The sequence below is a fragment of the Triticum aestivum genome, chromosome 5D (assembly GCF_018294505.1).
Source record: "Triticum aestivum cultivar Chinese Spring chromosome 5D, IWGSC CS RefSeq v2.1, whole genome shotgun sequence".
NCBI classification, from domain to species: Eukaryota; Viridiplantae; Streptophyta; class Magnoliopsida; order Poales; family Poaceae; genus Triticum; species Triticum aestivum.
In genome coordinates, this window is record NC_057808.1 from 257,626,000 (window position 1) to 257,640,887 (window position 14,888).

Genomic DNA, 14,888 nt, shown 5'->3' on the forward strand with positions numbered 1-14,888 from the left:
CCGTGCAACAGGTGTGTCTTCATATGCATGCTCTTCGGGACGTTCACTGGGCCGCTGTCAAGTGGATTCTCCGCTATGTCTGTGGCACTATGGATCTTGGCGTCACGCTCCACGCCTCTGCCGACACCACCCTCACCGCCTACTCCGATGCAGACTGGACGGGCTGCCCTGACACTCGTCGCTCTACCTCGGGCTATTGTGTCTTCCTTGGACCTTCACTCATCTCGTGGTCGTCCAAGCGGCAGCCTACGGTCTCTCGCTCCAGTGTTGAGGCTGAGTATCGTGCGGTGGCCAACGTCGTCGCCGAGTGTTCGTGGCTTCGCCAGCTTGTTCAGGAGCTCTCTTGTCCTGTCGACCGTGCTATGATGGTCTACCGCGACAACGTTTCGGCGGTCTACCTCTCCGCCAACCCGGTACATCATCGTCGGACCAAGCATATTGAGTTGGATATTCATTTTGTTCGGAACAGGTGGCTCTTGGCCATATTCGTGTTCTACACGTTCCTACTTCCCAACAATTTGCAGATATCATGACCAAGGGCTTGCCTACGGCGTCTTTTGAGGAGTTCCGGTCCAGTCTTTGCTTCAGCAGCGGTGCCGCTTTGACTGCGGGGGTGTGTTGAGTATATGGGTTGTGCATATCTGTGTATTGCGCCCACCTCCTAGTTCCTTGTATAGTTGAGGTCGTGGCCCACCTTTGTACATCATATATACGTGTCTTTGCATGAGCAATATATCGTGCAATTCGTACATACTGTATGAATCACCAAGTGAAATGGAATGTGTCCCACTCGTGCTTGGGCCTCATTCTTGTGTTTGGTAGGAGCTCTGCCATTTACTAGAAAACAATTTTTTTTGCGATGGCACTAGAAACGAGATTAAAGGTCCTGAAGAACAAAATGAACATTTTGACGTTGTACAAAACAAGTGGCCAGGGACGCTTTGATCGTCAAGTGGCCGATCGAGCCAGGCCGGTTCAAATTAAAGAAGAAGACGAAAGTACATATTGGAGCATGGCATGAGCAAGAGCAATATACACATTTGTGGGCATCCATGCATACGCAGTCAATGCAACCGGGAAATATGGTGCATGCGTGCGTGTTGAAGGTGCACTAGAAAGAGAAGAGGGAAGGCCTGCCTTTAACCAACTTTGTTCTAGGTATGCTGGCCACCAGGCTGATTTAGAAGGGAGGAAATTAGGTAGGGACATCAGGTGCCCCTTCCGTGCAATCCAAGGGCCAAAGCTACCTCAGATATTCTTCCTGGCTCAGCCACTGCACTGCTGCGGGTGCAACTAGGGACGGCAGGCCGTACGTGGCCGACTGCACGGCAAACCACCACCAGATCCCATCTCTCTCTCTGACTTGACAGTCTCTCTCTCTCCCTCTCTCTCTAGCAGTCACTTTAGAAAAACAGCTATATATGCACCATCTAAAGCTGGCTATGGCTAGAGAGACCAAAGTGGAATTCTTTCTTACAAATATAAATATAAATACATATGCTCGTTGGCCGAGCTAAGCGAACCCACTTTTAACCCTGGCATTCAACCTTTCATGGCCTCCTGAGGCCACTCCGGCCTTGCCAAGTTCGGTCACCAGCAAGCTAGAATCCTCTGGTCGCCACATCTCATGCTCCCTCTCCATCTGAATGGTTTGATACGTCAAACATTGTTGAAAGAAACGGGATCCACTTATATATGTTCCCCTGCATGTTGAGGTGGAACGCATTGATTCCTGTCATCGACTAACTATAGTACAGTAGCACCACCCCTTGAGCCTCGCCAAGCAATCTACTCACACCATGCATGCTTGTATGCATATGAACCAAGCATTAGTTTCATCTAGAACAAACACATGCATCCTACACCTTTTGAGCGAAGATCAAGATATATGTATAAAACCTTCAGGGCATTGATCTCCTTTCGAGCCTCGGAATATATGTATAAAACTTTCAGAATATTGATCTCCTTCCACAATATCTATATTCAAGTCCTTCAGGGCATTGATACGGTCTCCCTACCCAACACTTGGATTGTCGGTGTTTTTGAAAAATATATTGCTTCACATAAAATAATTCATTATAAAAGTGAGTTCGACTGGAGTACTTAAGACATATTGACGTTTCATAGTAACTATAGTCTTCTATTCACTATACTGGCATAAAACAAGAGTATTCTTGAACACATTTTCGTTTGATTCAATTATACTATCATGAAAATTTGTGTCTGAACCTAAAGTATAATCTGAAGAGATATTTTACAATTTCTAAAACATCGTACATTTATAAAGAGAAGGATCATAGATTTAGGCATGTCTGTATGCATGTGCGACAATCATATGAGAAGAATGGAACCGATCATGCAGGACTTGGTTAATTTGGTTAGAATTTTATGTGGCCCTGCTAACATTGAGATTCCACCACCTAACAGAGTTTAGAGCTTGTGGTTGTAAGCGAAGGGCATCTGTATATGTTAAGCCAATGGTCCCCACGGAATTAGTGCTAATTTCCTCTTCTATATATGGTGAAGACAGTACATCATATCACTCTTTTCTCAGCCCATTTAGGGTTCCAGATTGGGTGCACGCATACTATCGAGAGCAAACCAATTAAGAATTAAACACAACCGACTATTATTCTGGTTTTGATGAGCTTCCATGCATCGCTCTTTTTACAATATTGCATATAGATCTTCAGTTTCTCTTTTGTGCTTATTTCGATGACTGCCAACACATCCAGACTGAATGTACATGATCACCAGTTCACCGCCATTTGGCAGAAAACAGTTAAACAATCCGACTACCCATGCTGATATTGTTGGTAATACTTTCTTTGACATAGACCTAGTTATGCATGTCATCCAAATTAATTTGATGGGTAAAGCTTAATACGGATGGGTCTTACTCGTCGGATGGTGGCGCGGGAGCTGGGATGATTCTGCATAATGTTGATGGTTCTGTTGTCTCCTCATCCTGCAGAACTTTGTTCTCGTGTAGAGACGCCCTAGAAGCTCAGTTGTGTGCATGTATGGAAGGACTATCTTTCGCAATTCAAGATCATCCGATTGAAATTAAGATGGACTCGAGTACACGGCGGTGGAGATGATTTGTTGTGGCGAGGTGGATCGCTCAATTTATGCTTCTTTGGTTGGTGAAATTAAATTTCTGTTAAGTCTTAGGCAATCTTGTATTACTCATGTTCCTTGCTGTCAAAACAAAGCGAGTGATAGGCTCGCCAGTTTTGCTAGAATAGAGGGTCGGACAGTGACTTGGATTGGCTCGAGCCTGAGGATGTTTTGAAGTTTGTCCTAGACGATTGTAAGGACCTGATAAATGAGTAATACAAGTATTATTCCCGCAAAAAAAACCTCAATCATCGCATGTATATATGTAAAATATCGCTAACTAAGAATTTCCTTTGCACCTTTTGCCGGGTTTCCAAAAAGAAATTCTGCTGCAACTTGAAGGCATCTTCTAGTACCTATAGAATTGTATTCTGGTAACTAATTAAGACGCCCCTTCGAATGGCTCATTTGATCCATTATTAGGTGGAAAGTTTTTTTGGTGACATATACCCATCCCATTGATTCAAAGGGGAGTAAGGAGGAAAAAAAAGAGACAAGAACACTATCCTTTGATCTCACTTTCAGATATTTCCGTCCTTGCCGGCAGCACTATATAATCAATTTGACAAGTAAAAAAAGAAAAATTTTCTTTTATACCACTTTCTGCCTATTAGGACCCTGATAAATGTCACACGCGTAACACGAACACATGACAATTTCGAACGTTTCTTATGGCAGAATGACAACTTTAGTTGTCAAGCATGACAACTTTCTTTTCGGAGGGCAAGTTTCAGTTTTGATTAGTTTGTTTTTTCTTTTCGGATGACAACTTTAGTTGTAAAAAACATCAGGGCACGATTGCTTCGTGCCACACGTTTGACACTTATCATTTGTGTTTAATTTGAGGATAGTTCCTCCTACGCTCAACTAATTTAATTTTATACCAGTTTCAAGGAAAAAAACACAAAAGCTACATGATTTACACATACCTTTTTGTAGAATTTCAATGCATATGAAAAACTCGATGAGGACCTGCAACATCTTTATTTCACTTATGTCTGTGATTTGATTTTAATTTGGCTGCTCTTATTACGGTTCTTATGTCCCTCCTATTTCCACTAATCTACGAAATTCATGTGTGTTTTCAGTTCTCTGTTTTGTATTCCTACATAAACTTCTACCCCCTCGTCCCAAACTAAGTGTCCCCGATTTAGTACAATTTTTACTAATTTTGCACTAATCATCGACACTTATTTTAGGACGGAGGGAGTATATATCATAGTTAGGTGTTTTTTTCTTCCATTCATGCGGTTTTGTAAGTCTGCAAATCTAAGAACTCTCAAGATGGGAGCGGATTGGACATAAGTTAACTAGAGCACGCGCTCTCTATCTAATAAGCATATATAAAAGCCAACTAATTCCCATATTTTTGACATCACAGTATCATCCATGCATGTGTGATGTGTCTTTGTATACGCAACATGCATGTCACATCCATGGCTGACGTCTATACGTAGTGAAAAGCAGTGGAGCAACCAGAATGGCCACTAGCACCAAGCGCCTACTTTGCAGCCCAGGCAGTATACAATGACGACCTCATGCGGTGGTAGCTAACTAGCTATATAGCTATATAAGCACATGCGTACATGTACTACCCACCAAGCTCTCCATCCGTCGTCTTCTCACTTCGCATGCACCGTGCGTGATCCAGTCGAGCCTCGAGCATGGGCATGGATGCAATCAACAACAACAACAACGTGAGCGCGGTGGCACCGCCGTCGTCCATGTGGACCAGCACGAGCCGGCGCTGGCGCCCGTCCCTCGCGTCGGGCCTCCGTGCCGCCCTGGCCTGCACCATCGTGGGCGTCGTGTCCGTCTACGCGCCGCCGCCCCTCAAGCGCCACCTCACCTTCCCTGCCTTCTCCTACGTCGTGACCGTCATCATCGTCACGGACGCCACCGTCGGCACCGCCCTGCGCGCCACGGCCAGCGCGCTCCACGCCACCGTCATGGGCGCCGTCCCTTCCGTCCTGGCGCTGTGGCTGGCGCACCGCACGGGCGCCGCCGAGTCGGTGCTGGCCACGTCGGCCGTGGTGGCGCTGAGCACGTTCGCGGTGGCGCTGCCGGAGTCGCCGGGCCCCGTGGCGAAGCGGATCGCGCTGGGGCAGATCATCATTATCTACGTAGCCAAGTTCAGGCGAGGGGACCGCACGAGCCACGAGCTGGTGCTGGAGCACCCCGCCAACGTGGTGCTGTGCACGGCGCTGGGGGTGGCGGCCGCCTTGCTGGCGGTGCTGCTGCCTTGCCCGCGGCTGGCCACCCGGGAGGTGGAGGACAAGAGCAGGGCCTACATGGAGACCGCCGCGGAGAGGGTGAGGGTGCTCGTCGACGCGTTCCTCCTCACCGCCAACGACACCGCCTGCGTGGATGATGGCCAGGAAACAGCCGCGGCATCTGGTAGACGGCGGCGATGGTGCATGGCAGCGTGCATGTCACAGGCCAACCGTCTCGCGTCCGCAAGCGCCGCCCTCCTCCGCCCCATCGCCGCCGTTAAGGTAATTTAATTTAACGATCGTGCATGAGAATAAGTACAAATCTTTCTTTTTAACAAAGTGGTCATGTATGTCATGCGTATCATAGATTCATTCGTTCATATCTAGTGCTAAATTCCTGCTTGCGTCAGTTGGGTGCATGCTTAGCTACCGAAAGAGCTTGCTAGATGCCAAAAGTAGACCAGCACTACAATGCAGCGCTAGTGCTACCTGGTACTATTGGAGTCCTCGTCAGAAAACGAGTAGTAGTATGACTTTGGTCTTCGGCATGCCGCATGCATGCGAGTTACCACTATTATACTATATTTAGGCAGTAGAAGCATGCATGTGATCAGCTTAATTTGCACGGATCTGGTACGTATATATGATGAACTAAACTTGGATTACTACATGCACGCGTGCAGGGAGATTTGCAGTGGGAGAGAGTGCCAGCAGTGCTCAGGCGGTGGATGCCGCAGCAGGCGGTGGTAGACCACGGCCGCATCGAGATGCCCATCAAGGGAATGGAGATTGCGCTCACCAGCACGGCCATCGCCGGCACCAGCCCTATGATATGCAGCAGCTGGTTGGAGCATATGAGAGACCAGATACGCCTCTCCATGCTCACTACACATCGCCACCACCATTGCAGCAGCACCGCCGCCACCAGCGTCGCCATGACCAAGACGACCATCAACAAACAATCACCATTAATGTTGACTACCGATACGATGACGACGTTGTTGCCGGAGAGGCACGAGGAGCTGTCTCCTTTCCTCTTCCTCTTCTCCATGCATCTCCTCCGTCGTGGCACCCTGCAGCAGTTGGCCTCTTCTCATCCGGATCAGACCAAGACTACCACCTGCAGCAAGGTAACCCCGGCGGTCACAGCAGCCGACGAATCAACCGACGACGACGACTTCTACCTGTCCGAAGAAGAAGAGGAAGAAGGAGCACATGCCAGCAGCGGAGAAGAAGAAGACCAGCTGCAAGAACACGAGGCGCCAAATAAGACTGGCGACATGGAGAAGACGTCCAAGAAGCAGAATATGAAAAGCGTGTGGTTGAGGTGGGGGCTGGAATGGGAGAGGGTGATGACGGCGGCCAAGTGCGCCGTGTCGCTGGGCCTCGCCGTCCTTCTCGGCCTTCTCTTCAACAACGACCACGGCTTCTGGTCCGGCCTCATCGTCGCCACCACCATGACCGCCGGCCGTGACTCCACGTGGGCCGTGGCCATCGCGCGTGCGCACGGCACCGCCATCGGCTCCGTATACGGCGTGCTGGGCTGCCTCCTCTCGCAGCAGCCGCACCTCATGGAGCTCCGCTTCCTGGCGCTCCTCCCCTGGATCGTCCTCGCCACCTTCCTCAAGCGCAGCCGTGCATACGGCCCCGCGGGCGGTGTCGCCGCCGCGCTGTCAGGCATCATCATCGTGGGACGGAGGTACGACGAGGCGCCCATGGCCTTCACCATCACCAGGCTCGTGGAGACCTTCATTGGCCTGTCCTGCACAGTCGCGACGGACCTCGTGTTCCAGCGCAAGGCCAGGCCGACCGCCAGGGCCAGGGCGCAGCTCCACCGCTGCATCGCCGCGCTGCGGGAGTGTGTGGTTGGACTGGCACCCACGTCGTCAGCGAAGCAGCAGCAGCAGCACAAGACGTTGCTGGAGCAGGTGGCGCTGCTGAAGAAGTACGCGGTGGAGGCGGGCAGCGAGCCCAACTTTCTGTGGCTGGCGCCGTTCCCAACCAGCTGCTACGACAAGGTTCATGGCAGCCTGAGCAGGATCGCGCAGCTGATTGGGCTCTACCAGCACGCCCGAGCCACCCTCATCGACACCGCCGGCGGCAGCCGGCAACTAGGCGCGGACATGAAGCGCTTCCACAGCGCCCTCTCCGCGTCCCTGGAGACACTGCTTGAGGAGGATGTCGACCTTGAAGCCGGCAAAGGAATCTTCTGCGAGGACATGGCGGTGGTCAAGTCCTTCCTCGGACATGCGAGGGAGGCACTGTCACAGCAGCAGCAGGAGGAGGAAGAAGAGCAGTTGGCTGCTGTTTGCCTGGGCTCGATTGGGTTTTGCATGGGGGAGATGATGAAGGAGGCACAGCAGCTGGAGGCTCACATGCTGAACCTCAGTCTCCAACCTTGTCGCTGATGCTGCCTACCTTGTTCGTACTATGTTCATGTACCACATCTTACTATCAATGCACTGCATTGTTCAAAGGAAAAACAAACACTCATGTACTACTATCAACAGACAGCAAATGTAACACTTGTGATCACCCTTTATAAAAATCTCATCTTGGTCCAACCGTCTCAACTGCTACAACTCAGAGGAAGAGAAACTAGAGCTACAATGGAACGCACCACCTTGATCATCACACAACAAAGACAGACGCTTCATTTGTCTCACAAATTACAATCTAAAATACATGGCCGCATCTATTCCTACACAAGGCTAATGGCTGTGCAGGATGCAGGTGCGGCAGGGCCAAAGCCATTTAGCTGGTCTGCATCGCCTCCGAGTGGTACTTGTCCAAGTCTGCGTCTAGATCATTGGCAGAAACCGGCTGACTGCCACGCCCTCCCCTCCCTCGCCCACGGCCAACATCACCGCGCCCTCGACCACGCCCTGCAGCACTACGCCCGCCGAATCCACCTCTGCCCCGAGGCCATCCCCGACCACCATCACCGCCCCTTCCACGTCCGCCACTGCAAATATCCAGTACCACTAGATATGTCACTTGCTCAAAATCTTCCAAAAGAATTAGCGCAACACGATTGAAAATGCATATATGACAATGCAAATTGAACAGGGTGATTAATAGAACTAACTTTATTTTGACTCATACTTGTGAGAATCTCTAATTGAAAGTGTAATCTTTTTGACAAGCATATTTGGTTCCTTTGCAAGCCCAAGAAATTGGCAAGGTTGGGAGCTTAGGGGGAGCTAAAAATTCCTTGCTGCCATGGGCAAGGCAAAATATTTGCCTAATTGGCTATCCCTATGGGCAAGGTCTACTTGCTCTCCCTTTGGTCATGTTTTGGTCCTGGTCCTGGTCCATGTCCTGGTGCACGCGCACGCACTCATTTTAAGCTCCTGAGGCAACAAGGACCAACACATACCCTTGCTTCTCAAAGTTATTGCTCATGTTGGCTAGTTTCGCTTGCCTCAGCCCTCAGATAGCAAGTTGGGCAAATAAACAAAACAATGCTGAACATCGAGACACAGTAATGCATTAGAAGTACCACAACATACAAGATTTTACTAGAAATGATGCAGGCAAAGGTAATTCATGCCTTGCTTGCACTTTGGACGACGAAGACGGTCCAATGACACAAACTGTCCAACTAACAACATGCTAAGTTAGTCACTAACTACACAATACATGAATACCAACCATGTTAATGAATCTTTAACAGCCAGTGGAAGCTGCTGCCTAATTGTGCGAACGCTAATCAACCCAAAGGGTAAGGAACTAAGGATTGTGCTTAGAAGACAGTTTTAGCTTGACAGTAATTTTGACAAGTAACAATTTTAGCAGTAAGAAAATTCAGTAAATGTGATATCTGCTACTAACCTGTAGGAAGGAATGAAGTTTCCTATCGTCGGGGTATTCAAAGTAAAAATAGCAGGTGGTGGTGGTGCCTCAATATTTGTTCCAATGACCTCAATTTTCATAGGTTTGCCGTCAAGCTGCACATTGTTGTACCTCTTTAGAGCAGCTAGAGCATCTGATTTCCTTGAAAATATAACCTCTGCAGTTCCCTGGCGAATGGAGTTACAGTAATGAGGTGATCTGTGAGCACTCAAACTACGTGAAAGGTGTCCAAAGGCAGATACTGCAACAAAGTTGAGATGCGTAAGGGCTAAATAGTAAATACCTTTGATCTTCCACTCTTGTCGTAGTTAATGGAGTACCTCTTGAGATCGCCCACCTCAGCAAAGAGTTCCTGGGCAAATTAAGCAGCATGTTTATAGAGTGACTTAAGAGAATCCCCTGGTTGCTCTAAAGGCGTGGAGCTAAATAATTCGGAGCCTTGTCTACTCCAATGCGTACGGTGGTATGGTTGGACAGTAAAAGAACAATATGAATAATGGAAACTTGGATTCCATAGATGGTGTCAAAAAAGAGCTAAATAATTGGTAGCCTTGTCAACTTCTTCTTCAGGATGAAGCTGTGGATTAAGTTGTTATCCTACTGTCGAAACCAGGTTACAGGTGTGCTGAGATGGGTAACACGCACAGGAGAACAGAGACTGCTATTCCTAGGGTTCTAGGAGTAGGAGGGTCTACTGGTCTTACCTTGATGTCCTCGTTGGAGACATTGTAGTCGAGGTTGGAGATGTACAGCTTGGTGCCCGTTTCGACCCCGGTCGGCGGCGCCACCATGGCCATCGCCTGGGCGTGGGCATGGGCATGGGCCTGCTGGGCAGCATATGCAAAAACCGCCGGCGCCTGTGCTCCCCCACCCCCGGGAAACAGAAGGCAAGTTTAGGTTGAGTGAGCTCCAGATCTCTGAATTAGGAGGAGTAGTTCACCATACCGGGGGCTGGAAGTTGAATTGGTGGTAGGGCGCGGCGGCAGCGCGGGTGGCGGCGCGAGCCTGGAAGCGGCGGCCGGCGGGTGCGGGTCCCCCCGACGCGGAGCCAGAGCCCGAGCCCGAGGCCGGGTTGCGGCGGCCACGGCCGCGCTGGGAGGATGACTTGTTCTTGGAGATGAGGTCGTCGAGGGACATGTCCAGGGCGTCCGCCATCTCCCCCACCCTCGAGATAGATTCGCACGGCGGCTGCGGCGGCGGCGGAGGAGGGAGAGGAGAGTGGAGTCGTGGGGAGGAGACGGCAGCGATAATTAATTGGCACACAAGAGAGAGACAAGAAGAAGAAGCCCGGTCTGCATTGGGCCGGGCCGGTCTACTACTACCCGTCGGCTCGAGACGGGCTGGGCTGGGCTTCTAGCGTATGTATCGTGTCATCTTCTTCCTCCTCTTTCCGAGGGGAAGGGAAGGGATAACTTGACCGACTTCGCCATTGACAACAATCTATCCGCGATTCAAACAAGAAACAGCAGCAGCGACACCAGCAATCGACTCCGCGAGAACCAGCAAGGGGGAGGATGAAATCCTTCAAGAAGGAATTCACCCTGGGTAAGCATGCTAACCCCCCCCCCCCCCCCCCCCCCCCCTCCTTTTCTTTCTGAATTATTATCAGTCTGCGTCTCGTTCGGGCGCTGAATTTTCTGATGGATGGATGCAGAGGAGAGGGCGAATGAGTCGGCCGCCATGATCGCCAAGTACCCCGGCAGGATCCCCGTATGTCTCTCTCTCTATACCTCGCCGAACCGAAACTTGATGTACTACCTGCTACAGTACCAATTAGGATTAGGATAGGGTTCCCGAGGCCCGGGCATACTAGATTAGCAACCGACCTCTTTGATTGATTGATTGAATTGAATTGAACTGTACTTTGTTGCCTCTTTTAGATAGTGTGGTTCGGCTCTAGATAAGGTTTGACGGGTGAGAAAAAATGGAAATAATTCTACCAAGTTATAGCTTTTACTTGTCAAGTTTTTCAGCTGTGCTCAATTTCAATGGGGGTCAGGAAGATTGTTGCAGCCTGCGTAAACCGCAAGGTTAAGTGCTTAAGTTGAAATCCATAACCAGGGTGTTTGGAAAAAATAAAATAAAGTAAAACCATGTCCTGCATTAACCTACGTTTTCCTCACCTCCTCCTTTCCCCTATGTTGGATTTTTTCTGTCCATGTCCCCCCTCCTTGGTTTGGAATAATCTAAATCAAAACAGTACTTTCCTTTCTTGTCTTACTGAAAACCATGTCCTGCATTAACTCAATCAAATCTTGACAAAACCATGTCCTGCATTAACTCAATCAAATCAAATCTTATCAAAACCTCAACTAAATCAAAACTTTCCTTGCCTTCTCTTATCCATATCAACTCTTACCAAAACCTTAACTAAATAAATAAATAAATCTTGCCTCCCCGTGCACATACTCAAATCAAATTAAATCTTAACAAAATCAAGAATATGGTGGATGTAAAGTATGTGTCGGACATGATTTGTGTTGAACCATTAGAATATTTATGCCCCTGTTGCAACTCACGGGCAATTAATTAGTATGATATGAAGCACCAAATTTGAGAACTGCAAATCCATGATAGTACTAGCTAATTGCCTGTGCGTTACAACGGTGACATACATATTCTAGTGTTTGAACACCAATTGTGTCCGACATATACCTTACACCCACCATATTCTAATGCAGGATTTGATTTGATTGAGTTAATGCAAAAGATTTGATTTGGTTGGTCGTGTCTGACATATACATGGAACAATTTGATTTAGTTGAGTTATGCAATTACCTTACACCCACCAACGGGACGCTACAAAATATTTGATTTGATTGCCTGTTTCCAGCATATAGCTGGATTGATTTTATTTGGTTGGGTTAATGCAATTACCTTACACCCACCAACACGGGCCCTGCAAAAGACTTGATTTGATTTAATTGAGTTAATGAAGAACGTGGGAGAGGGGATGCTTCACCAACGGACGTATGACCACCAACTCTCCTTTAATAGTAGAGATTTATGAGGTTAAAGAATGCATATACATGACACATATGTAAATGTTCATATGTGATAATAAAAGTAAGAGGACTCTGCTTCGTTGGTAGCATCGTAGGTGTTTTGCCTTTTGATTTCCTCATTAATAAGGTTGGTTCTGCCAAAGCTGGCCACATTTTAACAATTTGTCTTTCAGTTTGTTTTCCCATCGTAAGCTGATTTGTTCGGCATCGTGTGGAACACATATTAAGGTGGTGTGCATTGATTGATGCAGAGTCTGGGGTGATCCTACATGTGCCTATGCATTTCTAAGTTGTAGTGATTGTGATTGTAATTCTTGTATTAAACAAGTTAATTGAGCTCAAACTAAATCATCCCAAAGGCTAAATGCCAAATTCCACAATTCAGAAATCGCCATGCAAAGAGCAACACCGAGCTACGAAGTCAAATTTCATATCACTAGTCACCACACCTCAAAATTGATGAGAATTGCAGCTAGCAACGTGAGCAACGAAACGAGCAACTGGCGAGCGTGGTAGGGACCCAAGGACAGGAGAACTCGTTTCTGTTGGACTTGTGGCCTTGTCTGTTGCCAACATGGAATGCGCCCTGTCCCTGAAGAAACCCATGAAATGACTATCTTTTGCCTGAGCAAAGTGGACTGCGTGCATGGGGCCATGTCTGGCTAGATAAAGTCATCACCGCTCGATGCAGCACACCAGTGAGCCTGGGCAGTAATCACCCATGGTCGCCATGTGCTTGCTCCACCCCTGCTTTATTTGTTGTCGGTTGTCGCCAGACTTTTTGTGGTTGGGAGAAGTGCAGCGCTACTGTTCCATTTTATGCACTTCAGTAAAGATACCACTGTGCTACTGTTCCATTTTATGCACTTCAGTAGTGATAACTGAACACATATACAGCCCCATAAACTTAGAAACTGCAGTGTGCTTGTGCGAGGTTTTTTTTTGTCGGCCGAAATTTCTGGTAACCTGAACTGCCCTCCCCCTCCACAAGAAACATTGTTACCGGTCAAAATATTTGGTTAAATTTGAATTTCAACGTTCAAAACTACATCAAATATGTTGAGGTAAAAAAGAATAATGAGCTGCCACTGGGAGGATTTGAACCCATGACCTAAACGATAGGGACGATTCCAGCTGACCATTGAATCGTCCTCTACTTCGCCTGCAATGTAGGGTAGAAATGTACCTGTTCTGTCCTTAAAAATTGAATTCAAAGTTCATTTAAAAATTTTCGGGTAAAATATCTAGATTCCCTGTAACCGTCGGTAACCAGGCCTATCGTTAACCCTCCGATAGAAAAAAATGTCGATCAGTAAAAAGAAGACCTAGTTTGTGCTGTTTTTATATGTGTGTTCTTGCTGTCAGAAGAGACTATATGCGTTTGGAATTTGATGCCAGGACGTCTTCTTTGTTGGTTGTCAAGATATTTTTCATGCTTGGTGACATACTAAATAGACTATGAGACGATGAATATGGAGAAGTAAAACAAAGTTGCTATTTCTCACCCAACCCACGAGTCATTCTACTCTCCAGAGATTTACTCAAACTGACGGGATTTAAGCAACTTCTAGACTCTGACAAAAAAACATGCATTTCCCTCTGTTGTTTCTGTTAATCAGATGGAGTATCTCTGTTTGCATATATGCTGCTCCAACATTATGCTCATGTTTGCATTTGCAGGTGATTGTTGAAAGGTTTTCAAGGAGTAATCTTCCAGAAATGGAGAAGAGGAAGTAAGCATATCTCAGAGACCAGATATATGCATGATATGTTAAAATTCTATGTACCAGATTGATAATTGCTTGTTTGTGATTGCAGGTACCTGGTTCCTTGTGACATGCCAGTTGGGCAGTTCATTTTCATCCTGCGCTCCAGGTTACATCTGTCTCCAGGGACGGCGCTTTTCGTGTTTGTGCGCGACACCTTGCCCCAGACCGGTGAGATTTAATTCATGCTGGTGTTGCACATAAATCCATCTGTTTGTAAATTAATACTAATTTGTTAACAATTTTTGCAGCTAACCTGATGGGTAGCGTGTATGATTCGTACAAAGATAAGCAGGATGGCTTCCTCTACATGTGTTACAGCAGCGAGAAGACATTTGGGTGACATCTGCCTGACTGCAATTTGGCGTAGTGCACCCAATCCCAGTGTACATATGTGACATCAATCTCTTGTTAAATGTTAAGTGTAGCAGCCTCTGCCGATCTCTAGTTTATTTTACTTGCACGTTTCACATCTGTATTGCTCCCGGAAAAAAGGAAAAAAAACTGTATTGTTGTATCACCGAAGTAAACTTATGCCCCTGTGCATGATGCTGCTTGCGAAGTCCTTTGGCAAGGATGGACGTATATATGAATAGAAGTGTTGATTGTGATGACAAGTAAACGCCTGCTGCTGAGCTGTTGACATTACCAAGCTCATGTTCGTACATGCGTCATTGCTTAGCTAACGAGCGTTGTTATTATCGTCATGTTTGCACGGTGTCCACTCATTTCAAAATGAGTTTGCTTGGAGTAGCGGTTTAGTAGTACTATAAGAGTTGTCTTGGAGACCGTGCACATGTCTACAAATTATAGCACTTACGCCCGGGGGATTTGTAGCCCCGAGTAAGAAATGTGATGGCAATTCTGAAACTGAACTTCAAATGTGGTGTTTTTTTACAATCCACTCCCGGGCCGGAGTTGGTTAGCCC

General features: G+C 47.5%; 3 protein-coding genes across 3 annotated transcripts; 2 read left to right on the plus strand and 1 right to left on the minus strand.

Moving 5' to 3' along the window:
• Positions 1-4,746: 4,746 nt before the first annotated feature.
• Positions 4,747-7,741, plus strand: LOC123120593 (uncharacterized). Its single transcript, XM_044540598.1, has 2 exons — positions 4,747-5,615; positions 6,017-7,741. The coding sequence occupies exons 1-2, from the start codon at positions 4,785-4,787 to the stop codon at positions 7,739-7,741; spliced, it is 2,556 nt and encodes an 851-aa protein (XP_044396533.1). The 5' UTR covers positions 4,747-4,784.
• A 110-nt stretch (positions 7,742-7,851) lies between these two features.
• On the minus strand, positions 7,852-10,444 carry LOC123120594 (THO complex subunit 4B). Its single transcript, XM_044540599.1, has 5 exons — positions 10,134-10,444; positions 9,893-10,045; positions 9,472-9,540; positions 9,168-9,355; positions 7,852-8,298 (listed from the first exon to the last, which is right to left on the minus strand). Exons 1-5 carry the CDS (start codon positions 10,341-10,343, stop codon positions 8,088-8,090), a joined length of 831 nt encoding a protein of 276 aa, XP_044396534.1. The 5' UTR covers positions 10,344-10,444; the 3' UTR covers positions 7,852-8,087.
• A 78-nt stretch (positions 10,445-10,522) lies between these two features.
• On the plus strand, positions 10,523-14,576 carry LOC123120595 (autophagy-related protein 8D). The gene is made up of 5 exons (XM_044540600.1): positions 10,523-10,733; positions 10,843-10,898; positions 13,874-13,926; positions 14,012-14,130; positions 14,211-14,576. Exons 1-5 carry the CDS (start codon positions 10,703-10,705, stop codon positions 14,300-14,302), a joined length of 351 nt encoding a protein of 116 aa, XP_044396535.1. The 5' UTR covers positions 10,523-10,702; the 3' UTR covers positions 14,303-14,576.
• The last annotated feature ends 312 nt before the right edge of the window (positions 14,577-14,888 follow it).